This window comes from Cyrtonyx montezumae, unplaced genomic scaffold, assembly GCF_038088225.1.
Source record: "Cyrtonyx montezumae isolate F1298 unplaced genomic scaffold, pur_monq_1.0 scaffold_15, whole genome shotgun sequence".
NCBI classification, from domain to species: domain Eukaryota; kingdom Metazoa; phylum Chordata; class Aves; order Galliformes; family Odontophoridae; genus Cyrtonyx; species Cyrtonyx montezumae.
In genome coordinates this window covers 7,098,362-7,124,494 of record NW_027071881.1, presented here as the reverse complement: position 1 = coordinate 7,124,494, position 26,133 = coordinate 7,098,362, and the positions used below count along the sequence as shown (strand labels likewise).

Genomic DNA, 26,133 nt, shown 5'->3' with positions numbered 1-26,133 from the left:
TTGTACTTAAGAAGAATAACCTAAGAATGTGATTTCTGAGGAAGAAAGACACTACAATAAATTCTGTTTAAATTAAAATTATGACAAGATTAATTAAACTGTTCCTGGTTTTATCTTTTGAAGCCAAAAAGGGTTGGATGTGAGAAGTTTCCAGTAGTCTGAAAGATACTGAAGCTATATTCCAGGAAAAAAGATGTGCACATCCAGCGAATGAATTCAGAAAGAACACAATAATTCGTTGATTACTGAAAGATTCATTGTCTGCACAACCCCCCAAAGTATAAACTGTGAAGAGTACTAAGCAAAAATCCTTTGTGTAACTCCATAGCAATAAAGTAAAAACACAGGACAGAAAGATGTTTATCGAATTACATGTTTTATTTCTTTATATTCAGATAAATAAAAATTACGGATTGATCTGCTGCAGTCATTACAGTGTTCTTGATGAAAGCCTTGAGACAAGAGATGCTTGGATGTGTGTTCTGGCAGGACTCTGGCCAGAAAGGCAGGGCATTTTCTCACTGAGTAACTTTTATATAAAACAGTTCCCCGCCTCCTTCCTCAGTTTTATCACATAGCTTTGTACCTGAACGTGGCTACAGAACATTCCTTACATTTTCTGTGCCTTCTCTGTTTCTGGCTGTGCTTACAGAGTGACCTCAGTACAGTACAGAGACAGCTGAACCTGTTTTCAGTCACAAGTCTGTCCATAGCAGTATGGCACACGGTGCAGACTGGTTTTTCCTGGTTCCTGAGTATATGTGACGAGGTATTTCTTTGGTACAAGAACTGGCACTCAAGGAGTCCACACAGAGCTGTACAGTCCTAAGGCAGTGTTCTTTGTTGGCAGTTCCAATGCAAAATTAACCAGATGAAAGATTCCAGGAAGAAAGGAATTTTTCTTCTCATACCCACGTTACTAAGAATGTCAGAATATTGGTACTCATGCACGTCCTTCCCCTGTAATTCCTATGCACTGTAAAACGGGTAACTGAAGATCTCAGTTCAGTCCCATCCATCCGGGCCATGCACAGTAGCAAACACAGGACAGGGCATCTACAGAGGACGAGTTGCTTCACCATCCCTGCAAACTGCTTTGCACTATCCTTTCCACTGGAGGGTTCCCTCACGCTCTCTTCTGTGTTAAGAAACTCTTTGGGGTCAGTTTGCGCACTTCAGGCTTAGCTGTAAGAATCCAATGCAATTCAGATTACCATTCAAACACAGAACAGAACGTCCCTGAGCGTTTCCTAAGGAGCACCTTTGGAACAGGCACCGAAGGAATGCAGAGGAAGAAAACCCACGGCAAGAAAGACGTGTATGAACTGAAATCCGAAGGTACACAGAGCAAATGTTTTTATACATACACAAATAAAACAGACAACGACAACAAATAATTTATAGTCGTAGGCCACTGCAAGTAATGAAATAAGGAGCACTACAGAAATGCATTACACAGACCTCTGAATAAAAAAATAAATAAAAATAAACATAAAAAGTCTGCAATTGCACTGCATTCGCTTATTTTGTTTCTCTGAGAAGAAATCCTGAGTTCTAGTTTTCCTGTAGCAGTTGAATGTAGAAATTAATGAAACCTGAAATCTTCTAATACGACAGTTTTTGTGCAACAAGATGCACAAGTGTGGAAAAGCCACGCAGCAACTGGGAAAATAAGGACACTGACTTAAAAACCCTCAGAAATATTCTCCACCCTGAATTGTGGTTTCTGCCCCATTATTTTAGGGGAAGGCATAAGTATGAACAATGAACACAGATCAGTGAAGTCCACATTCCACTGCAGGTACCGTACACAGGAGAGCAGATCACAAAGCTCACGAGACCCAAAGAGGCAGTGTGGCACAGAGGCCTGCTCCAGCTTGCAGGATAAACCTGCAGTAACACTGACAAGCACAACGAAAAGTTGCAAATGTTTTCAGAATGCTGCCATTTCAAAACAACGTACTTCGTTTAGCAGACCTACTGAAATGCCTTTCTTTTCTCTATGACAAGAGCTTATTTCAGAGTACAAAATGTTTCCCAGGAGTTAAAGATTCCAAAACAACAAAGAGCAGATCAGGATCCCAAAGATCTCAGTTTTCCACAAAAGGAAGAAGTATCTCCCAGCTGACACTTGGAGCAGTACACGGTCTACAGTCACAGCTCAGCAGGCATACAAACTTGGACAGCAGCAGTTTTCAAGCTTAAAACTGAGCCACAGCAATAGTCCATTTGTAGCTCAGCTGCCCTGATTGAATGGGTTAAGGTCAGCAGACCACGTCACTGAGTGTTTGTTCTCCAGCTGCCTACAGCTGTCCAAAATCACAGAATCTCTCAACATCAGCCACTGATGCTTTTAACTTTCCAAACATCTACATATCAAATACAGAACAACTAAAGAGAAGTTTCAGGCAAATCATCGATTTCTTCAAACGTATTCAGGGTGTTTTTGCTATTAGTTCTTGAATTATCTTGAACTTTGCTTGGATCTGCAAGAAAATGCATTATAAACAAAACAGGATATGGTAGAAACTGTATATGCAAGATCAAGCTTTTGCACATCTAATTTATGTTAAAAAACACGCATTTATTTAAACAGCACGTTGTCAGTTTGCTACCATATCTCATACTGAACGTTTTCTTTCTGCTTCCCTTCATTATTACCAAAAAAATATTCCACTCCGCAGTACAAACGAGAACTGACTACAGAGCAAACTTCAAAACACATCTCAGAGCCTCACACGGCCCTGCTGTGAGCTCTGACACCTGCTGCTGGAGGACACCTGACACCTCGAAGTTCAGTCTTGTCTCTGTGACTCTTCCAGCACTGTCAGCAGATGGCTGTCTTGAATTTCCTGCTTAACGTTCAGGAGGAACAATTTGTCATCCAATATGCATCCCAAACAAACAGGAATGTTGTAGGGCTGAAACAGCAAACTATGGTTTTGTTGGGTACAATCAGTCTGATTTCTTGCCACATCTCGCAGTGCCGTGTGTAACTGCTCAAGGAGTAAATCAATGTACTTTGCAATACCTTTTCCAGAACAAAATATGCTGTCTGTTAAGAAGTTATGTGGCCTTATGCCATTCAAACGCCATAAAAGAACGTAAAACTGAGATCAAGCATAACTGTGTAGAGAAAAATAAAATCAGCTAAATCCACCACGATTCAGCACCGAGGAATATATGGTGAGAGTTGTAGCCAAACCTCTCCAAATCTCCAAATGCTTGAACACCCCCCATCGTATTAGCCAGTTTGCCTAGCAGTAAACAGAGTGACTGTATATCTAGGTTATGTACATTTACATTTTTAAAGGTAAAAAGCTACATGAAAGGATTTCTAAGGAAAAGAGGTTTGACAAAGATAAGGTGGTGTGAAGTTAAGCAGTACCTGTTGGCCCCGGGTCTTCATTAATAAACGAAACGTGTGTTTTCCACTCAGTCCATCTCACTTCATTAATCCTGTTCATATTGTATATAAATTGAGTCATTAGTATACATTGTCCCCCAGCTACACAGTTGCACTTCCCTTTTTCTTTCCTCACTCCTTCAGTACTGAAAAGCTGAGTGTCTTTTGCAGTGTTACGCATCGTACGCAAATGGGAACAGCGCTCAGATCATTTTGTAATTTCACACATTATGAGTTCAGTCTCGAAACTGACATTAAATATGAGAGCATTTTTCATTAAACAGCACAGTGACATTACCTTCCATGTGATAATCACATCAATTAGCAGCCAGTTCTAAGTATCATTTCTTTTAACATTCAGGAGTGGTTATGGTAAAAACGACATCTCCTGCAAGCAGAGCTGAAACCTGCACAGTAAGAACATATCTGAGGTTCAACATCTGCTTTCCTACTGAAAACTGTCAACACAAAAACCTGTGGATTTTCCCTTTTCTATTAAAAGCAGAAAATAATTTGTCAAAATATACAAAATAGTTTAAAGAGTCTTTTGAGGAGGAATAACCGTGAAGAGGCACACAGAACACAGTTAAGAGCACAGTATCAAACCCTACCTTAAGCAGACCCTCGTGTCATTTTCAGCCACTTTACAGCGCTCTCCCAGTTGGAATTTTTTCCTCAAAGATTTTGGTAAGAATTTTTCAAATTCCAGAATGGTTCTGGCTCTCTATTAACAATAAACAACAACAGGAACGTGGTGAACCACGTGCAGAATCTTCTGACTTTGTAGCATAAGCACAGCTCCACCATTACCCTACGTCCACCGTCCATGATCAACAGAGACAGCAACAGAATAACACGCTACAGATTTCTTGGTCACATTATGAAACAGCTTCCTGGTGACACACGGGGAATTAAAGTCACAAAGGTACATAGGGACAGCGCATGAGGTTGTAAGTCTGAGACGTAAGATTGCCTTTAGGATAGCTGTTAATTGTGAACTTATTAGATACTCTTACACTAAGGCTGCGTGTTCTCACTGTTTGTACATACATGCAAATAGAGATTCTCATTGTTAACACCCGTCCCCTTTTATCAGCATAAGCAATCATAGCCACGGCTTAAAAGACTTCGACCAATGCTTCTATACTTCATGAAGCAAGCTGGCCACAAACAAACCTGGAGCTTCCAGATGTGCTCACTCTCCTTAGAAATATCTTCCACCGTCTCTCCCATTAATGCAATCAGCATGTTCAAGAGAAGGACAAAAGTCAACACAACGTAAGTTATGAGGAGCAGGAGAAATAGCACAGGATACTTGGAATTTTGCTGGATCTCCAGATCACCCAGTCCTAAGGTGAGCTTAAAGAGATCCATCAGAACAGGTCCCAGGCTGCTGTTGGAATGGCATTCACCACCGTTCTGGCAAGTTTCAATCAATGCAGCAAGAGCTGAGAAAAAAGCACCAGGAAATTTTTGTCACAATAATGCTTCACGTATACTCTGCATTTTAACCTAAAGAATTCAAAATGCACTACATGACAAAGAGCTGCAGCGACCCAGCAACGTGCACAGCAGCAGTGAGACAACAGGTAACCAAAAGGAACAGAAAGAGCCCACATCCAAAGGAAGTGCAAGCAGCTGAGCAAGAGCCAAGTTACTTATCTGTTCAGCCAGCCTCTAGGCAGAGCTTAAATCTCTAAAGAGGGCTTTTGGATTTCCAGAAGAAACCCCAACATGAGCTCTCATCGTGACAACAGGGTTCTTACTCATAGAATGCCCGAAGTTTTACTCACACGGAGCATCAGTGCTTTTCTCCAGTAATATTTACCTACTCCAAATCCCAGCAAAAACACGATATACACAACTAAAAATTTTATCACATCGTTCAGGATGACCTAAAAATTAAATGGAATATTTATCAGGAACTAAAACTGAGAACTCGTTTTATGCTTATGTGCTCTGTGGGGACACGGGTGTGATACGCACTGCAGCACCACATCATTCTCGCTAGGCAAAGTGATCAGTGCCTCGTGGAAACCCAGAGGAAACTTAGGTCTGATTTCTTTTTAATCTCATGAATGAGAGCCTGGTAAGCTGTGCACATCCAAGAGAGACAATAACTGCACAACATGGGATTACAGTGCACGGTGCAATTAAATAGCTAAACTCTTTTAGCAGAACAAAACCCCACAAGCTACTCACATCTTTAATAAAATAAAATCTTAACCCTTCAAGATACAAGCTAATTTATGCTATTGAAGTCATACAGGAGATTTTATATATTATTTCACCTCAATAAAAAAATAAGAACAGTCAATATGAATTATGCATGTGAACTGCTGCATATGCTTCTCTAGGATTGTATAGATAAGCAGGCGCCAGAACAAGGCAGGTAAAAAAAAACACAGAACACTTGCCTTTTGAATCATAACACTGTAAATTCCCATGGACTGGAAACCTCTGGTGAAATACAGCATGTTAGCCCATCCCAGGGCCATTGCCAGAACAAGACACACGAGGTGTTCTTTGTAGGAAAACAAGTACAAAAAGACAGAGAAGATCACAAGCATAGCTTGTATAAAACTGTTAAAAAAAACACACGTACGTAGAAGGGAAATTACTAGCACAAAACCAATAGCAATGGAAAAATATGAAAACGACTGCTTCCTTAGGCTTCAAACTCTACATTCATATTGCTTTCCATTCTCCCCTATGAACAAAACCAATATAATTTAACAATAAAGTAAACGAGTTAAAAAAAGTCTAGGTACGTTAACATCTAACAGCTACCCTTATTCAAGCTTACTTTAAATTAACTGTTCTCCCCTGAAAGCTGATTTTGCTAACAGAGGTATAAGGAATCACTGGAGTTTCCATGAACCTCTCTGCAAGGAGGACACTGAGAGAGCACGCCGTGCATCCTCATGGGGTACAGACCAGACTCTGGCAGTACGAGGTTGATATCAGCATGGCTGTAGAGCTAAGCTACCTCTTTTAATTGATCATATGATCTTATTCTAGAAAGGAGAGGAAACCATCTGTGCTTTATGAAGAGCAGCTGATGGGATCTTCCCATTTGCCAGATGAACCAGCTTTACACTGTTTTCTTTTGTGAACTGGATTTAGTTTGTTAACCAAGTTTCTTAAACATATTTGTCTTTATAAAGCATGAAGAGATGCACAATGTGAAGGAGATAAAAGACAGTACAGTACTTTGTGAAAAAGAAAACAGCCTGTACACATCAATTGCTGGTATTACTATTGACCAGTGAAAGCGTTAGCACGTGTTAAGGAGAAGCTGCATGGAAGACTTCACTCATCTCTGTGAAAACTGATAGTCTAAAGATAATTGGGTATCTGCTCTGGCAGTCATTCTCTGTAACCATGGGTTAGAAAAGTATTGTATACACTATATAAAATACATGCATGACAGACTTACAATGCAAAGTGGAACCACGCATCAGAAAGAATTGACTGCAGGTCTGAGGGCCTAAGCAGAAAGATGGCTACACTCTACATCGTGAGATAAAGAAAAAACACAGAAATGGGAGTAAGAAAAAGCAGGGCTCCAAATCAGTCAGAATCGTGCATCTGAAGTTAATCTGCTATAAAAATATCTCTTGATAAGTTGATAGCTTCTAGAATTAAAAATCTTTTTATAGGGCTATAACCTCAAAAGTCTCAATTTGTGTCATCTTTGGCATAATTTAACAACTTCTAATTACTAATAATATATGGTATAGATTACACTCTATTTCTTCCTATTAAAGGTCCTAACACTACATTGTCCTTAAACCCAGTGCTGACAACTTCAGTGTTAGAGAAATATAAAATCTCTTTGTCTTGAGAATTCCAAAAGAAGACTTATTTGTTTTACAGAACAATACAGTTATATCCAAATAAATACTCAAGATCATTCAGAATGAGCAATGTATTGCACCAGGGACTTTCAGACATTACACAAATGATACTGATACTGCAGACATATGGTGAAGATCATCAGCAGCACTCATAAATCTGGAGAAGTTCTCTACTTATTTTGTAATGTAATTACAAATTAATTTTAAAAGTCTCACCTCTTTTATGGCTAAAAATATTGCTCCTAACATAACCATCACCTGTCCTGATAACTGCAGCCATCCCACACCACGCATCAGAGCGAGTGGATAAGGCGGTGCCTGCAAGACAAGCCCAACACGTGAGACTCAGCTCCATACCTGAAGGGGAAAAGGCAAAATAACTGCAAGCCTCATCTATGTAACTCTCTGGGTAACCAATGTAACTACCTGTCCTTGTATTATGTAGCTTTTGGGTTACATTCACAAAGCACAAACTCAATTATCTCTTCTACTACTTTTCCTTTTAGACAAGAAAACCCAATGTGGGAGAGCCTGGTCTCACTGCAGTCTGATCTTCTGAGATCTTTTGGGGTACTTCTTTTATATTTTTTTATTCACCGGCATTTTAAAAATAAACCAGAAAATACTATTGCATTTTAAAGCAGTAAAATGCATTAAGTCTCTATACTCACTTCATTTTCATTGGGCCTGTGGTAGGAAACTAATGTCAGTGTTACGTTGTAGAGAAAATAAAAACAACATGACATAAAAAGCATGTGTCGTGCAAATTTCTTCCATTTCATTCGCAGGAGTGAATTAAGAGGCTCTAAAGTCAGCATTTCATGGCGATTCTGAAGAGAAAGAAACTCCATTAAGATCTTTGCTTTCCACTTGTAAGAAAACTGAGACAGTGTGTATATTTCAGTAATGGGCAACTTACACCAATATTTGTATTATAAACAATAATTTCCAGTACTGAATTGTCTGCAGTGGTGTCTAGTTCTGTCAAATCATAAAGAGAGGATTGGACGGGACCATAAGCCCAGTCTGTGAATTTTCTTGACAGGCTCCTGTTGGGTTTATCTCTTATCTCTCTGCTGAGGATGTATTTCAGAACCTAAAACATGAGCAGAATCATTGGTAACCAAAAGCATTCTACAGGGAAATGAGAAAGCAAACATTTATACTTGCCAAAACCAATACCTTTTAATTAACACAGAATTAACACAAGATTTTATCCTGTATAAGAGTAGTGGTGTCATAAATAGAGTACCTCTGAGTTTCTGTACAACAGGAAGCTTTGGAAGGCTGTTTTTATCAGCATATATATTTTCTAGAGAAAGGTCAGGGTAGAAGCAACACTGCTTATATTGAACCCATTCACCTCACGAGGAATACTGACATACAGTACAGCAGAGCAAGCACAGAAAACAATGTTCTAGAGTGCTAACATCTGAGTACATGGTTGGCCTTGATGCTTTCTCCATACTTCAGTTCTCTTAGATACTACCAAATACCCACCTCTAACTTCCCAGTTTTTGCAGCTAATTGTAGTGGTGTTAAACCTTCCTTGTTCTTTGCTTTTTCTAAATTTCTGTCTTTGCTTTTCAACAAGATCATATCGTACATTCTGATTACAAAATCATTCTGAGTTTTGAAGTCCTCTGCAACAGTGACTAATGCGTGTAGGATATTGTTTCCTCTGGAATCCTGAGAAGTAATGTTGGTCCTGGTGTTGTCCATTAACAGCTGAATTATATCTGGTTGATTGGTACATGCAGCTAATGCCAGTGCAGTTTCACCTACAAAATTACAATATGCAACATGTGCTCAAGTTTTATTACAAACTGTTATTATAGGGATGATTAAATATCTTAATATTTAAAAGCAAGTGTCAGTATTCATTATTTTTAGTTTAGCTCCTGGTTAAGAAAAACTTAATTTGCAAGAAACCATTTGGAGAAAACCTTCAGATTCAAGTTTGTGTCATTTCATTTGCCATTCAGCATTTAACAACCGTTTTACAAGTATATCTGAGAGTTAGCAATACACAAATCTCTTACAAAAGGTACTGTGCCATTTTTCTGTCCTGTGATACAGCTTTCTCAACCTAGGTTCAGTGATAGCAATGATCCACACTCTCCTGCCCTCTATACTGTCTCAAGTGTTTGGGTATTCATTCCTGACTGTTGCAGAGATTCCATATCTACTTACCAAAATAAAAGCCTTCATGTTTATGTTTGGGATTAAAGAAAATACCCTGGGCATGAGCATTGACATCAGCTCCTTTCTCTATAAGGGTCTGAGTGATTTCATACTGTCTTCTTTCAATGGCAATGTTTAGAGCAGTCTGGCCTGAAACAGCAGACACAGGTATTTAGTGTCAAATCTCTTAAGCACATTATGAAACATTAATGATATTTCACAACAAACAGCAGGAATTTAAACCACCCTCAGAATGTTGGAAGAAAACATTACGATTACTGATGGCATATTTAGCCACGTGCCTGAAGATGGTATCAGATGGCAGTACCTTTGTATGCCTCCTCTGTGTATGCTGCATTGATAAATCTCTCCAAAATACCATTTTCTTCTGCAAAGGACAGTAGCATATTCACTATCTCATTTGTGTTTTTGTTAATGTTCAGTAGAGCTTTCATCAGACAAGTCTTCCCAGTATCTGAAGCTGTGAATTTTTTCATTAGATAATCTGTAAGAGTAAATGTTGGGATTAGACTGCAGGAGCCATCACTGTTTATTAACATGAAGGAAAACAGTTTGAACCTTTTGTTTATTTGGAGCAGAACCTGGGGGATACATATGAAAAGGAATTATTTGATAAACAGCTGATTGAATACACTTCCATTTAGAAATAAGAAATGACATACATTTGATTGCAAACAAGTGACTTCAGATTCACATGAGTCACTGCTGCACTGAGGTATTTTCTAGTAGAAATGCACTGCCAGAAGAGGTTAAGATCTTCCTTCAGGTAACTCCACAGCTTACCTGGCACAGTCGTGTTTGTACAAGCACTTGACCTCTCCTTCAGCTCTGCGAGCAGACCTTGCAATTCTTCAATATTCCCCTCAGATACTGCCTGAAATAGGTATTTTTTCAGCTTTTTCCGGGCTCTTGTCTGCTCAGGTCCTTGTGGTACGTTAGCACTGAATGATCGAAAATAATAATGAAATTCCTGAGTCAGTTTACTTTATTTTCTACATAAGAGGAAAATGAAATACAATTGCTTGCCCCAGACTACACCAACTTGCCCCATTTCCATATAAACATCCTGGTATACATCTCTCAGTTATGTTTCTGTACATTGCTTATTTGCTAAGAAAATGCTATTGAAAAGCAAAGCTTAGAGTTGTTTATTTCAAAGTTTAATTACTGAAGATTCAGAAAGGCACATATACCATTTGTAGAAAAGGCACAATTGGTAATATCTACCCTACAATAGATTTCATCTATAGAAAATGCCCCAGGAAATACTTCCCATCTCCACTCACCCACAGCTGTCTACGTTAGGGCTATATTCAGTCACATCATCCTGAAGAGACTGTGGGGAATCCATGTCTTCTCCATTTGCAGATGCACTATAGAAATGAGAAAAGCATAACTGTAAAACAAGAGGACATTAGAAGACATCCTAGCAAATGGCATGAAGAATCAAGCAGTGCTGGGATTGTGTGCTTCCAAAGGAGTGGCAAGAAGGAAGAGACCCATGGGACTTTATTACACTGAAAAAATCCTTAGGATAGCAGCCTATTTTGTGTTTTACTACATTATTTCACTTGAGATCTTGAAGCTGTGTGAGTTTTCTCTTCAGTGTTTGTTTAATGCTTTTTGTGCAACACCTTGAAATGTACTGTCTGCCTTCTTCATACCCTTCATTTGTCAGCTGCCACAAAACAAGTGTTAAAGCAGAAATCTTGCATGGATCGCACACAATGAATGTGATTTAAAGATTTACTACACAATACACTGTAGGCAACTCAAGAACGTTTTGCAGCTGACTGGAAAGGAAATTTCAGCTCAAAGAAATTAAAAACTGAGCCCTAAATGCATATTTAGGTAATAAATATAAAGGACTTCAGTGGCATTGGCATTTTGTCATTTCTGTATACCATTTCCAGACATCCCTAAAAACAGATCTGACATTGGTTAATAGACATTTTTCTCACTTGTATTTTTGTTTTCTGTGGGATTTGGATTTGATGTACTCTCACAAGTTAATAACTTAGGGAGCCTGGACTATTAGTTATGAACAAGATGGATATATGGACAGAATGCAAAGGTTCAATACTGCTCTGCAGATATTTGTCTGAAACAAAGCTGGAAGCTCAGAGTACATTCTTATTCAGTCCATCACTTCTCTGCAGAAAATCCAGTGACAAAGTGCATGCGTGCCTCGTGCAGGTTTGTCCCTGAATGAGAAGAAAAAATTGGGGTACTTTTCCTCTGATACAACAATAAATCTGACAACTAATTCCAAAAAGCTTACCAGTCACCTATTAGACACAAAAACATCTGGTAACTCTGAGCTTATTCCAGATTTGATTCATATTTCTCTAATTCATAATCCTGGCTTTCAGTACCATTCCAGTTTTTAAATATCTGTTCTATTCTATCCACTCATCATTTTTCTGTACTCATTCAGTGCAAATAGCTGCCTTAAATATCTCAGGCTCAACATCTTCATGTTGTTTTGCAGTTAATGAAAACCAGAGCAAGGATGTTAGCACACAGAGCTGGGAATACAGCTTGCTAAATTCAGCTGTGGTTTTCACATCAGAAAATTGGGCGCATGGAATTTGTCCTCATCTATCACAAATAACATACAGTTAGAAAAAAAAATGGTATTGATTTTAAATTAATTTATATTTGAGGCTTGATTTACTCAGTATAGATGACAGCAGTAGATTCAGATAAATAATCTAGCAACAGCTGACCTCCAACAGAGTTCTGTCTTTGAAGTGACCAAAATCTATGTAAAACCATGGGAAGTTTTACCCCTAAGGAGGAGGAAGGAGTAGCTGCTGAAAATGAAATAGATATAGCTGCAGTACGACTGATGTATATGCATCTGTGACTTACCAGGGACGAATGTTTGAATCCATTGGTTTTGAAAAGACAGGGGGAGATGTATTATTTGGAGTGGCATTGCTTTCGAAACCTTCAATCTCCAGAAAAAAATGTGAACTGTTGAACATATTTCATTGAAAAATTATTAGTAAAAATCAACCATGAAATACAGAATTCACTACATGTAAGCACATGGAACAACACTGACAATTCCTATTTTCTGACATTATAGCATCTAATAGGATGCTGTCTGCTTTCCCCTGGAAGGATCCCAGCCTCTACCATCAGTTAAGCACTTCCACGTTGGCAGATGGGCAAAAGATCCCGAGGTATTTTTAAAAGGCACATCAGATCCTGACATGTCTAAACATTGACACAGCAGCCTTGAAGGAGCCACACATTGGACTGCCATGCCAACAGCTGAACACAACAGCAGACATTTACTGAACAGCAGACGTGTGTGCATAAACACACGCACGTGCATGCACATGCTGCCTCATCTGCGACATTGAGTCCCTATTTCTCCAGCCAGTAGCCATCAGAATTGATCATTCCAAACCCACCAGCAGTGATAAACAGTGATCCAAGTGTTAATTTCGCTGTGTATAGCTGTTCAAATGTCCACGACCTTTTAACATTTGAGATGTGCCAGCAGAAGCATCCCTGAGATTGCCTAGGCATGGGGTGCTCTTCAGAGTACAGGAAAAGTCTAGACAGAAAAGGAGCACTGCTATCACTTCTACCACACGTCACACTGACAGCTGCTGTAAATCACTGTTGTTTTGCCAGGATCTTAACGGAGTGAAAATGCCAAGGATTCATCTTGCTTTTTGCATTCCCTTACTATGATGTGCAGGATCTGTCCCAACAGGTAAAAGCTGTTGGAGCCTACAGCACATTTCCAGAACGCCAGAAGTGCTGCTCTTCAGGCTTAGCTGGACTGTCCCACCTGCTCACACCAGGAGGGGCTGATGTCTCTCCCAGTACTGTGCTCATGAGGAAGATTCTGGCATGCAATAGCTGCACAGCAGCAATGAAGTGGTGCCTGTTTTGGAAGCCAACACACCTAGCCTACACCACTGGGGAAAAAAAAGCAAACCAACAAAAACCACCAAGCAAAGCAAGGGGGCAATTGCCAAAAAACACTCAAGTGCTTACGTGGCCACGGTGCACACTGTCAGGAACACTGCCCACAGATGTAATCAGGTTCTGACAACGCTGGCAGCACTCCTCCCAGCCTGACTCCTGCTCTGCCTGTACACATACTATTACTACACTCAGACACCTCAGACTTCAGGAACGGGAAGCCACTGCATTTTCTTCAAGTATATATTGCCAATACATTTGTCAAGTGAGAAACACTACCCATGGAGGTGCACTAGATGCTCAGTGGCACCATACACCAGAAGGAAACGTTCTGAAGCTACAGAAGTATGGCAGCTTAGAAACATGTAATTAATAGAACACGTTAAACCACTGCATTAAAATTAATGCAATCTTCATTCCTTATATTACAGGAATGTTGCTGGCCACACCCTGAGCTCTTGGTTGAGAGATGGCAAACCCCCCAAGGTTACTCTTACTGATACCACAACACAGAATGGGAGATAGGAGATAAAGCAATTAAGTGCAGTATTTGCCAGTATTTGTTTTAACTATAAAATCTTCCATGGAATTGCCCCATTTTGGAGTACTAGCTGCATTATGAGCTCTTCAGACATCCCATCATCCCCTTCCATAAGCAAAGAGTAACAATCCAAATGAAGAGTTCTCTTCTTGTGTGTAAAGCTGGAAGGAGAAATGGACCAACCAGGCAGGGGGTCTCAAAGAACTTATGACAGCATTTCTGTAGAAAGTGATTCCTCTGATTAAGAAATTATAAATGTTAGAACAGCCACAATTGCCTGGGCCTTCAGAGGTTGCTGTAATAGCTGTAATTAGCCACAGAGTGAAAAGTTTATGAATGAAATTCATCCTCAGTCTACAGTAACTTAAGTAATTTCAATAACACAGTATCAGGGATGAATTACTGCTATTATTACAGTATTCATATTAAATTAAAACCCTTAATTATTGTATTAATTTCTTAGCATGAAATATGAATGAAAGTGAATATTTTATTTTGTAAAATAGGCAAGAAATCTCTTTAATCAGAATCATGAGAAATTTAATGAACATAGGTTTCTGTTCGTAATAGGATAACCCAAACCTCCTGCCCTCACAGCCCTTGTGCTTTAATTCCATCTCTGCCTTCCCATAACCTGGCATATTTTCTTGTGATGCTGTTTGCAGTGTTCCTTCTTGTCTATAAAACCTGGTGTACCCTGCCATGTCATCACTTTACCTTCTCCTACTGAAATGCTGATCATCATTAGAGCAAATTCTTGTAAGCTCACACAGCTACATAGAGTGGATGCAGACAGCCCAGCTGATAGGCAACAAACTTTAACAGAGCAGTGCTCACACCTGATGCCTCTAGGATAGAGTGGTTTTCTTATAAGGGCAAGCACATATGTCTACATAAACAGGATACTCTTCCACTTACAAACATCACAAGCCCTCCATGTTTTGAAAGCATCTTCTTTTATCTAGTCTATCTCATTCATACATACAGCACAAATAAGGATGTTAGTGATATTGCATTCCAAATCTCTACTGAAAGAGTTTAAAAGGGAGTTATTTTACACGGAGCTAGTCCTACCTTTTCTTCGTGGGAGTGCTTTCAGTTGGTTTTTTCTCTTGCTGATTTGAAGGGGGTACACCAGGTGGGTTTGTTTTCTTGCCCATTAGTGGAACGGCTTCTTTGTTATCTTTAATCATGCTTCTGCAGTTGATAGAGTCACAGTTACTTAACACTTGTACATTTCAAGGAAGTGTAAGGACAAGGTTAACCATTTACAATCTCTTCACAAGCAAGCACAAAACTCTTGATATTTTCCACTTTTCAGTTATTAGGCACATACACGTCATGTGTACTTCCACTTCTCTTAATGTACATGAAGATTTTCTACTTCTGTCTCAACATATTGAAGGCAGATTGTGAAGTGTGTTTGAAAAGACCAGACAACAGGGATGGAAAAGGGGACAGCATATCACATCCTTAACTAGAATGTGTTGGCCAATGTGATACATGACATAAATCAGATATAAGGGGGCTAGAATGAGATGGAGATGGGCTTTAAACAGCTTTGCAAAATAAGTGATTTTAGAGGAAGAGGACAGTTGCAAACAGACCAATAGGTAAAAAAAAATGTGCCAGCAAAAGGAGTTGTTGATTTGAGAAGAACACAGTTGGCACATGTGTAAAAGAGGGGTCAGAGAGTGGTCACGGAGCTGGAAAAAGCAAAGGCTAAGGTTAATGTCTGTAAAGCACTGTGAACACAGGGAAGAGCTTTTAATTCATCTGCAATGCTAGAGCTGCTCCATGTTTCTGCACAGGACATCCACAGGGGGACTGTGTCAAAGCCCCACCTTCAGGCAGCTGTCATTGCAGACATCTTAGCCATGTCTTGAGAGCAGGAAAATCATTTAAGAGAGGTGAAAGTCATCAAAGATAACGCTGAGCTTTCTGCCACTGATTAAAGACTACAGAACAACAAGTGATTTAAGGGAAGAGTTTGAAGAGGAAAAAGAGGAACAGTTCACTTTTGTATATTTTTGAAAACCAGATGAAAACTAAGCCCAGGCTTTTGACAGTTTCGCTTACTGAACTCAGCTCTTATTTTAGGTATATTCATACAAATGTCATGAGAGTAAATAGGGCTTTTTAGGCTTATCAGCTTCTTTCTCCCTCTGCCTTGTTAGTTTAATGACTAACTGCTTTCATCATCCCCTTCTCGTGCACTGTCATTTTATGTAATCTATGACATATAGAGAAAAATATTGGAACAGTCTGGAGAATGTCAAACCATAATTATTACAGTCTATGTAACCTGATATGGAGTGTCATCTTTAGTTGTAACTATTCTTGACTCTTATTATCTATTTAATTGTTAGTTGCACACCATCAGAGAGGTGCTTTATTTGAAGTGAGCAGTGAGACAAGAATACTGTGTTGATTACAGTATGAAGAATTACTTTGGAGGAGATTCGGAGGACACTGTGGATGTAGTATCTCACCTCTGGTGTGGCAGCAATAACAGGAGTGTTTGTCTGTAATGGGGAATGGGACTGTGCCACTTTCACAGCATGAAGCATTTCACACAATACCACAAACTCACCTTCTGCTTATCTGAGAAAAATCATACGTATTTATGTCTCAGCAGATCAATGAACATTTATCTGTTCCATCACAGGACTTATCCTCTTCCTTAGGGGTGGAGGAGAGGCAGTGACCACCAAGAGCTATTCCATTCACCAAAAGCACAGCTGACTCTTACTCATTCATACAATAATCCTCTCCCCCAGAGGGTAAATGATAAAACTCTCATTTTACTTTTGTGCATTATTTACAGTATATACATACAATCAAGAGAAAGTCACACTTGATAGAAAGAGTTTAATCTTCCTGTAAGATTTTCAATCTTTTGAGGGGCTGTGGTAGAGATCAGGCACTATGAAAATGTCATTTTCTTCTTGGGAAGAAATATGTTATCTTCCTATGAAAGTTTTTCCTAACTGAAACCTTAAAAGTCTCTATGAAAAGCAATGATTTTCTGTGAGGAAAATGCTTTAAAATTATTTTCCTGCTTATCTCCAAATTGAATAAAAAGAGGACATTTTAGTGAGTTGGAAGGAGGACTATTCCAGGCCAGGTATTCTGCCTTTGACAGTTACTACAGTGAGTGAACCTGCCAGTAGAAGGAAAATATTTTTAACTTTAGCCTGTACAGCAGTACACTCTGGATCTCCTCAGCACAGAAATCAGAAAGTTTCGCAGTGCATCAAGTGGAGAAACATAAATGAAATAAACTGTATCTCAATTTCTGAGTGCCTATGAGTCAGTGTGGCACACCTCGGGAGAAAGATGGATTAATAAATTAGCAAAACAGCAACAACCACACCAGCATTCTCCGGCTGAAACCCAGGTCTAGGGAAGATAGTTCAGAAGATTTCATTCTCTGGAAAAGCATCACACCTACTCCAAACACCCACAGAGCTCTCAGAGAACTTACCCTGTTTACGAAACCTGCATTTCAGCGTAGAGAAGGCGCCTCTGAATTGTGAGAATGAAGTTCAAATCTGGGCCCGCTGGTGTTTCAGCAACATCCAATGAAAGTAATCTTCCAGATGAGAGAAACTATAATCAGGGTCAAAACGACTCTAAAAGAGCTCCAATTCCCTCCTTCAGTCATCGGGTTTGCTCGGCTGTTGGAAGGCACAGAGAAGTACAGCACTGAAGCCTTACAGGGTTTCTTACATCTGAAATTAGGAAGCAGAGAGAAACTTGCTAGACAACAAACCCTTTACTTCACAGCTGCCAACATGGGATGACACACACAAGCAATAATTATATACTAAATTATTACTAAAGCTGAGTCGCTCACGGATGACTTTATGGTAGCAGTAGAATATCTAAAATGATCACAGTGCTCTGCAGTTTACATACTGTATTCAAAAGAAAATGGTTATGCACACGCATTTGGGTTGTAAATGACATCCCTTAATGTCGTGCTTACTTTATTATATATTACAGAACTATTCAGAAGGCACAAAGCAAAAATGAGAAAACAATCATACTAAGTGCTCCAGAAAGCAAATATTTTTGCTATTACTTTGAAAAAGTAGAAATGGGTTCAGAAAACCTTCTACTTCCATAGCGATAATGCAGTGAAAACATGGTGGGTGTGTTTAGATCCTTCCTTGTCTGTGTGTTTTCTGATGAATGTGCACCCTTAGGGACTGTGAGGATACAACACGCCTGTGCTTCATGGAAACAGCACTGATGTTCCTCCTTGCTATGCCAAACACAGGGAATGGTGTTTTTCAGCTTTGCTGTTTTGGGGATGTTGAGCAATGGTTACTGCACACTTCTTTTTTTGGGACACGCCAGAAAAGGAACCGTAAGTTCTTCTGCTCTCCCTATGGAGTCTTTCAGTTATCAGTGCAAATGATACACCTAAAACTTGCATGTTTTTGAACTCGTCTTTCCTTCATTTGATTAATAAATGGGTGTTCAAGGGGAATTATGCAGGCCAGAAAAATATTTCTCCACTGTAAAAAAGGGAAGGAAAGAGTCATGTTTGAGGGAGCTGGAAACAAAAACCTAAAATTCCTTCAGGATATCAAGATCCAGAACCAGGCCATTTTATTCTGAACAATATGACTCTAAAATACATCTACAGGGGAACTCCTGTTCAAGCAGATCTCTTTAAAGAACAGTACTGCTAGGTTTTATCTTTACATCATGTCAATGTCAGCTCTCATGTGTGAAATACCAGGAGCACTATGCTGTTTCTGGTAATGAATCAGCTTCCACAGAACAGCACAGTGAAAGGGTCCATGTCTGCCAGTTCCATTTGGCATTAGGAGAGCTTTGCTTGGATGAGCAGAGCACACATCCAGCTCTGCCTGACACCAACTGATGATGATTTATTCCAAAATGATGATGGATTCCAAACCCTACACTGGGCAAAGCTGTTCACGCCTCATCAAATGACTGCCTCAGCTAATATGCTGCGGACTAAAATCAGCTGCTTTGATAGTCTCCTAGCTGCTGGTCTAACCACTCAAGAACTGAATAATGGCATTTAATCTTGCCTGGAAGAACACTGGCTTTTTTCTCCACACTAACTACGAGAAACTGTTTAATTGCAGTCACTCTGAGGCTGGAGTTCTGCATGTGAAAATAGGCAAAGTTAGATTAAATCTGGGTGAAGGTGCATTTAAGGACTCTTGCTTTAACTCTCCTAAAAACCACAGCAGAAGAGCAATTAAATTCCTTTGCAAAGAAGGGAAAATTAGTACTTTGAACTTAGACTGAAAGTACCCAGATCTGTGTGGTTTAGCAGCACACAGCACCTATCAGTGTGGTCTATTTACAATGTTGTGGAAGTTAGCCAAAAAGAAAAACCGGGACAAGCAAGAGTCAGAGCCCTGAAAGAAACCTAACTGAAAAAGTAGAGAAGATTGTGAGAGCTCCAGCAATTCACATGCCCAAGAATTACACTTTCTCCTGCCTGATATGCGTTAAATGCTTCTCCCTCTGTTCTGAGGACAGCCTTAACTTGCCAGTGTGGACTTTTCTGTGCAATTGCCAGCTTTAGAAGACACGAGGATGGACTATTTCTAGCAATCTTCCTGAAAACAGGTAGAAAGATCACGTGCTGCACATGGGTGTTGTGAGCCTGAACAGAGCTATTTTAAGGCCAGGAAATAAGAAGCAGAACTACAGTAAGTCACATCTGTGCAACCATTTTCTTACAGTTTTAACCATTAACTCACTCAGCCTCCAAGTTCCCAGACCTGTTCCACTCTGAGACTTCTTACAAGCCATGAAGGATTTTGCAATATGCTGTATCAGGGCTGTGCAGCCCACCTGACAGTTTCACAACAGCTACCAGCTGTCCCACTTACTTAAAGAATAGCCATAAAGGTTTAAAACATTAAAAACTAGACATGTATCTCCTATGAAAACGACTTGAAAACATTAGCTTTAGAAAGCGTTTGCAGCACCAATAAGCAGCAGATGCCCTATCTGGCATTCATTATTTTGTTTTTTCTAGCATGTGCTAGACTTACTAGAAACTGAAATGAACACGACGAAGGAAGCCCCAGATGGGAGGGACTGAGCACTTGGAGATCTGCCATCTGACATCAGCAAACTGCATTTTCTGTTCTGCTGACACGTGACGTGATCTGAGTCAAACCTGTATTAAGAAATTATTCCCATTTCATATTTAATTTTGTGATTCTCAGTACCCCAGCAGGTAATCACTGGGAAGAAAAGTCATCATCTACAAAACACTTCTAGCATTAACAGGCAACAGCATAGGCAATTGTAAATTACTTATTGTCAGTATTCCATTCCCAATGCCCTTAAAAGCTTAAGCATTAAAGCACTGTGCATGCCAACTACAGGAGCAGCCCAGTTCCCCCAAGCACAGTTTTTAATTGATTCATAAGGGTGTCTCATGCTTTTTAACTATGGAAAAAATGCACTTAATTTCTCCTTGTTTCTGTGGAAAAGGATCCAGTGTTGTTGGTCTGTTGTGGGAAGGCTCCACAAGATATCCCACAGACTGTGCTTTTGAAAAACGTGTATGCATTTAATGCTGAAGAACCACATGAAGAGCACTTCTGTAGCATATGCTAAAAAGGAGAAGATACTATCACTTTCCCATAGATTTTCCACCTAACTTTTAACCAGAGGAAGAGACAGAAAAGAACAGGAAAGTCACAACAGCATGGTCACATTGCTACTCTAACCAGAACTCAGAAAGGGTACTTTGCTGCTCAGTGAATGTTTTAAGAGAGTAAATACTGCAGCTATTCCATGGGAACAGCAAGGCAGAAATCTCATTATCTCAGTGGCTTGCTCACTAACATTGAATTTTTTATTTTGGGAGCCAGATTTTTCATTCATTCCCCAGCCTCGGGAAGATTCTCATGTCATTGATTTCTCTTCAGTCAGCTCTGATAAGCACTCAGTTGTCTCCTTTGCAACAGATTTTTTATGTCACCAGAAAATACAGAATGAGAAAATATATATATATACGTCATCCCATCTCAAAATGACAGATGTGGACACTCTACACAAACTTTACAAGGGAAAAGAAAATGTAGCAGCTATAGCTTAACAGATCAGTGTTACTCACTCTCATTTTCCCCTACAGAATCACACAGAATTCTGCGTGGATTCAAAGAGATGCTTGCTGCACTTCAAAGGCTCTTTCTGTTTCCACTGTACTTCATACAAGTATGACTCCAGATGGAGAATCTGTTAGTGTGATCACTTCCACGTGGAATTCTCTATTTCACTCCCTGTGCAGGGGGGAGCTCAGATGTAAGCAGGCTGAAACTGGTGCAGAAAAAATACATTTCTCGTAAGTAACATCAGAATGTGACTTCAGGCCATGTTTATCCCCTCACAAAGTTACATGGGACTACATAAGCACAAGATAATAATAATAATGATTGTCACTTTCTTTTCCTCCATCTGTGCTACCAGTATTGTCCCACGCCACACAACAGTTTTAAGAGCATGAGACAAGAAATTTCATCCTTCCACGGGTTCTGACTTCGCAGTCACCAGAGAGGTGTCCCCTCCTGCACGAACCAACACCCAACACCTCAATGAGAACTTTCCAAGCCCAAACTTCACTTGGATGTTCTGAGTCTGAGTCCCAGCTAGGTCAGGGTTGGTCTCCAGCTATTTCAGAGTGAGTTTGTACCCTCAGTCAATCTTCAGTTGTGGTGCATGGTTTCTGGTAACACTAAAGAGTGCTGGGGAATTGAGCAATATGAAAATGCCTGAAGGAATACACTGTGAACAAAGCATGCCCCACCTAGATGCTACAGTTTTTTTTTAAACTCAAGTATGTTCTGCTGCTGCTTGACTCAAGTAGCCTTCAGGGGCTCATCACCAAACTGAAGAGGAACAGTAATGTTATAATAATTTTAGGCTGAACTAGTTTGCTGGCCATTTGATGCCTCAGTCAAAGGAGCATCAAAACTCTTTTAAAAGGAAAGTATTTTCAAGTAGTTCCATCCATCTAAGTCTGGGGAACAGTTCTTTCCCCTCCAAAGATCTAGTTAAAGCTGGAAAAAAATAATATGAGGGGAACAAAAATTCACCCACTCTCAGGTCTTCCACTGAGAACTAAACTTCACATCACCTGGAGCACTTGCATCAGAAGCTCACAACTATAACAAAATAAAGTCCCTGCAGATCCCTTCCACTTTCTTTCAAACACTTTCTGGGAAATAAGTGAAGCAGAATTCAAGGAGAACGTTGAACAATTGAAATAAACCCCCAAAATAAGAGTTAAAACATGCAGGCCTCATGTTGCTGCAGTCAGGATGGCACTGCACTTATTTGTACACATGATCTGAACTTTGAATCTTTCAGCGTTTCCAAAGGAAGTTCTCTGAGCAGCTGCACATCATCTGTGCCCCATGGACAGATCAGCTGTTTAGGATGCATTTTCCTGTCTCAATGTCAAACCATTATCCTCATTAAAATATCTCTTCTTATGCAATTGTTTCCTCTTTGTCAGTGCTTGCATTTTCTCTCATACACCTAGCTAAACGAAAGATGCTCCATTTATCACTGCAAATCGGTCTCTTGAGAACACCCTACCCATTTCCAGCCCTAAATTTCACTATTCTGAATCTTGCTGGGAATGAGGGACATTGGCTTTCCTGCGTCTTCCTCTATGGCAGTTAAACACTCCTGACTTTCAGAAACTGAGGACCCAATCCCTTTTCTCTAGGTGGTTCATTATCCACGTTCTCCTTTGGAATAAGAGGAATTGTCTGGGCTACACCTACTATACCACCTTGGAAATAAATGACTTCCACTTGATGACATTGCTGAAAACTGCACTTACTGGCTGAGTGAGTAGGACACACTTCCTCTCCATTCCTGTAACTGGGAGTTGCTCTCCTTGGCTGCTCCACAGTTGGCTGACATGGCAATTCCAGGTGACATGACCTCAACGTTCAGGTGACTAAACTGTTCAGGGAGGCTGATTATAACAATGACAGACGAGCACAATTTTGGTTGATGATGGAGTCTGAAAACCTCAGTGATTTTGTAAATATTCATGTCTCTTCATACCCACTCATCGCCTGCACATTGAAACAGGAAGCATTACTAATAGTGATGCAGCTCTGCCACAGTATCACAAACACACCAGAAAGGCACAAGTCTTGTGAGATCATTTGGTTGATTTTCCCTCCTTCCCAAAGAAATAGTGTACTCCTCACCACCTGCTCTGAAGTGCTTTGTATAGTTTAACAGCTGATGAGATTGGGTCCATGTTTTCTCTGTGGAAACTATTGCAGAGCCAGAAGTAATCCCAGCCTGCACAGTGTGGGTGATGGGAAGCACTTCAGAGCCCTGTAACCACATCAGAAGACCCAGAGTGCCCGAGCTGCATGTGGCAGCACTGATTAAGACATATTCCTTCCAGGCCATAGTACATCTTTGCCTATTGCCTAATGGAATAAGAACTCTTAAGAAGTACCTTCATTCTCACAAATGTTTGCCATGTTTGTCAGTTGGGTTACCTGGCTTTTGGCAAAGATAAATATGATCCTGCATGATGAATGTGATTGAGGGCAGCATAGCAGGACAGTGGTGTCAGAGGAAGAGGGGCTTTCCAGGGGTAAGTCAGCTATGGGGCACCTCAGGAATGGTAGCATCCCTGCACACAGCGTGGGGGCCCTCTGGTGGGCTGTGCAGTGTTCATGGAGCCCACCAAAAACTGACAGTGTGCTGCCCAAGAAGGGATTAACATTAGTGTTCAATTAGGACAAGTGATACATAGGCTCCAATGCCAGCTGTTGCAGAGGGTGCAATAAGTACATAACACAGGTTATGCAGCTTCAGGTAGTATATATATATATTCCTCAAATAATTCATTAATTGTTGGAGTTTGAAAGACAGCAGCATACATGACTGATAGGCACAAGCTGCATCTCAGATCTGGCAGTGCTGTAGCATATTAAGATTTGGTTTTTACACACATTCATCAGCCCATTTTCAATTTCCAGTAATGTGAAGCCCAACTCACCTTAGATGAACTCCTTGCTGTCTCCCATCATATGCACATTCACACTCATTATTTACACTTACTGCTAATTACAGTCACTCACAGACAGATGAGATGAGCACATCAACTCCATTTCCTTTGCTACTGAGCCAGCATGGCTGGCAAGGTGAGCTGAACCTCCACCCCAAAAACAGAAATAAAGATTAATTCATTGTAAAGCCATGTTCCTTGTCAGCCAGTGGAATTGCCTAGGCAGTACCAACAGCAGTGTGCTCATCCTAACAAAGCTATTCTTAAAGCACAAACACTTCCTGACAAGCCACCTCTCTTCCCTGGGGGTTAGTCACAGCCCTCCACCAAGGCTTTGTGCTCCCTGTCTCTTCAGAACCAGCGTGTCCCTGCAGGCATCCCACCCAGCCTGCCTTAACAGAGACGCACCTCCATTTTCAAAGCAGCTCTATGCATTTAGATGGAATGAAGATGAAGGAAGTGAACTGTGGAAGAGCCATGGCTAGCTGAGTCTAAATAAACATATGTGACACCAGCTTAGAGACCCTGCTAGGCTCCATCACCCCAGCTGTGGGAAACAAATTCCTGCCTGCAGCAGAAACCAAGTGGTGATGTAACTAGAAATTCTGACAGGTTAGCAGTAACTTATTTAGAAAAATGAGGCTTTCCTGTTTTGCTACCAAACAAAGGCTGAGGGTTTTGTTGTTGTTGTTGTTTTTTTTTTTTTAAGTGCAACCAAAAGGCCACCAACACCACCCTATCCCACAAACACTTGACATTTATGTTTTCATTATATAGATGTATGTTTTCACTCTTTTCAATTTCTTTTATTAAAAAGTCCCCTGCACTCTTTGTAATCTTGCTGAAACAGAAAAAGACAGGAAGGCACAGGCCAACCTTCTGTTTAGGTTACCCACAGAAGTAAATAAATCCTTCTGGATAGGCACTTGATATAAATCAAGGTGGAATTTAACCACTAAGAGTAGGTCTCTATACAGGCAGATAATTATGACAAATGGGTCCCTGACAGGGAATACAGAAACTTCATAAAATGCTTTCCAGCTACATCACGTTCTCTGTGTGCATTCAAGTATAAATTTGCTTTGGCACATAAAGGCATGGAGACAATGACCTGTGTTTTTCTGGTTGGCCCCTTTCTACATTTATTATTAATGCTAGGAGTTTCATTGCCTCAGCCTGTCTTGTTTACTTAGCTGTACTTGTTTCACACACAGACTGTCTCTTGCTATACTCAGTATGGAACATAAAGAAGTCTTGACTGGAACCTCTAGTGACTGCTAACAGGAGTTTAGAGATACACCTTTAGAGTGGTATGACACTCAACATCACAACTCTTTGAACATCTTTTGTAGTCTCCCTATTCATGAGATTAAAAAGCTTGTTCAGTTTAAATTTTTTGTTAAATAATTCTTACAAATTCTTTGGCAAGTTTCTGTGACTTCACTCTGCAAAACTATGAAAAGAAGTAAGAGTTATCCCGAGTGATTTGGTTAACAGAAGAATCAAGAATTAATAGTCCTCTAGATGGTGCTACTATTTCAAATAAGCTGGATGCTTGCAGTCTTTACTGAAATTTACAGTAACCTATAAGAAACTAGCACTGAGAAATCCTGACCCTAGTAGAAGAACTAACCTGAAACAACAGTTCATCTGACAGTGTTAGCAGTGGAGGGACAGTCTGTCAGTAAATGCAATTGCTACTTTTTAAGAATAGTTATTGCTTCTGTATCACACTACCACAGAAAAAAAACATTAACACTAACAGCAACTGTGTATTCTGGAGTTTACTCAGATTCTGTAAGAGAAATGTTTGATCATTTTGATTACCCAACCTTCACAATTTCAGAGTATATTTGTTTTTGTGTTATGAGAAAGACAAATAACATCTTCAGATGATTCATTACTTACCATTCTTTCACTGTGTCCCCATTTATCTCCTTTCCAGGAAACATTTCTCACAGTAACCTACCTCCAGTCTCCTGGTGATTTTTACCACTCTTCTATGAGTCCGTCTCCATTTGCACTGTAACACAGCTAGTTGGTTTTCAAGGCTGGAAAGTCATGAGATCAGGGCCTGTAGCTTCTCAGACAAACACTTTAAAAGAATCTAAAA

At 40.0% G+C, this 26,133-nt stretch overlaps 1 protein-coding gene across 2 annotated transcripts; it reads right to left on the bottom strand.

The window, feature by feature from the left end:
- Nucleotides 1–359: 359 nt before the first annotated feature.
- TRPV3 (transient receptor potential cation channel subfamily V member 3) lies at nucleotides 360–21,116 on the bottom strand. Of its 2 annotated transcripts, none has more exons than XM_065732003.1 (20): nucleotides 21,090–21,116; nucleotides 20,014–20,141; nucleotides 17,448–17,694; nucleotides 15,035–15,157; nucleotides 12,346–12,450; nucleotides 10,758–10,844; nucleotides 10,255–10,412; nucleotides 9,779–9,955; nucleotides 9,460–9,600; nucleotides 8,767–9,047; nucleotides 8,186–8,362; nucleotides 7,938–8,096; nucleotides 7,483–7,584; nucleotides 6,846–6,919; nucleotides 5,824–5,989; nucleotides 5,235–5,301; nucleotides 4,583–4,854; nucleotides 4,018–4,130; nucleotides 3,389–3,459; nucleotides 360–1,185 (listed from the first exon to the last, which is right to left on the bottom strand). In XM_065732003.1, the coding sequence occupies exons 4-20, from the start codon at nucleotides 15,151–15,153 to the stop codon at nucleotides 1,127–1,129; spliced, it is 2,328 nt and encodes a 775-aa protein (XP_065588075.1). In that variant the 5' UTR covers nucleotides 15,154–15,157; nucleotides 17,448–17,694; nucleotides 20,014–20,141; nucleotides 21,090–21,116; the 3' UTR covers nucleotides 360–1,126. The 2 variants fall into 2 exon arrangements, with proteins under 2 accessions (XP_065588075.1, XP_065588074.1); XM_065732002.1 differs by lacking the exon at nucleotides 360–1,185 and adding an exon at nucleotides 2,364–2,486.
- Nucleotides 21,117–26,133: the final 5,017 nt, after the last annotated feature.